This window comes from Carcharodon carcharias (genome assembly GCF_017639515.1).
Source record: "Carcharodon carcharias isolate sCarCar2 chromosome 29 unlocalized genomic scaffold, sCarCar2.pri SUPER_29_unloc_3, whole genome shotgun sequence".
Lineage (NCBI taxonomy): Eukaryota > Metazoa > Chordata > Chondrichthyes > Lamniformes > Lamnidae > Carcharodon > Carcharodon carcharias.
This window is the reverse complement of record NW_024470676.1, coordinates 1,817,126-1,818,052: the sequence shown is the minus strand read 5'-3', so window position 1 is coordinate 1,818,052 and position 927 is coordinate 1,817,126. Positions and strand designations below refer to the sequence as shown.

At 48.4% G+C, this 927-nt stretch overlaps 1 protein-coding gene across 1 annotated transcript in view; it reads right to left on the bottom strand.

The window, feature by feature from the left end:
• Window positions 1–216: 216 nt before the first annotated feature.
• Window positions 217–927, bottom strand: part of LOC121274103 (sialic acid-binding Ig-like lectin 7) — a gene marked incomplete at its 3' end in the record, with an annotated part of 8,207 nt that continues 7,496 nt past the window's right edge. The window contains exon 5 of the mRNA XM_041181257.1: window positions 217–299. Coding sequence (XP_041037191.1) covers window positions 217–299 — 83 coding nt within the window. The remainder of the gene's footprint in view (window positions 300–927) is intronic.

Here is a 927-nt window from a genome sequence, read left to right as displayed (position 1 = left end):
GAAATATAGGTTATGACAGTTGTTTAAAGTTTCCCTCTGGGATTTTAAACAACAGCCTTTACCAGTTGCTGTGTCATAACAGAGAGACAGCACGATACTGAACCATTGCTGACTCCACAGATACAAATCAGTGGGTAACTGGGCTGGGAATCTGGAACATGTGTTATCTACACACTGAGAATGAAGCTTTGGAGTGAGCGTAAACAGCTCTTGTACCTGGTGCTTCACAGAGAGTGGACTGGGGGGTCAATGCAATGTCTCTGGTCCCTGAAACTCTCTCCTCTGTCGCTGTCTTTCTCCTGAAATAACACAATATCACACTGTGGTTATCATATAGTAGAGAGTCAGTGCAGCACAGACACAGAGCCCACTGTAACCTTACACCAACGACTGGACTCTCTCTTTCAATCACTTCTGCGCAAAGCACAGAATCAAGAAGCTCGACACCATCCAGGAGAAAGCAGCCCGATTGAACCACACCCCATCTACCACTTTAAACATTCACTCCCTCCACCATGAACACACAGTGGCAGCAGTGTGTGTACCATCTACAAGATGCACTGCAGCAACTCAGCAAGGCTCCTTCGACAGCACCTCTACCATCTAGAAGGACAAAGGCAGCAGACACATGGGAACACCACCACCTGGAAGTTCCCCTCCAAGTCACTCACCATCCTGACTTGGAAATATATCACCGCTTCTTCACTGTCGCTGGGTCAAACTCCTGGAACTCCCTCCCTAACAGCACTGTGGGTGTACCTACACCACATGGACTGCAGCGGGTCAAGAAGGCAACTCACTACCTCCTTCTCAAGGGGCAATTAGAGATGGGCAATTAATAGCGGCCACGCCAGTGACAGCCACATTCAGAAAGAATTTAAAATCTCACATCTCAGGAGGAAGCCACTCAGCCCATCGTTCCTGTGC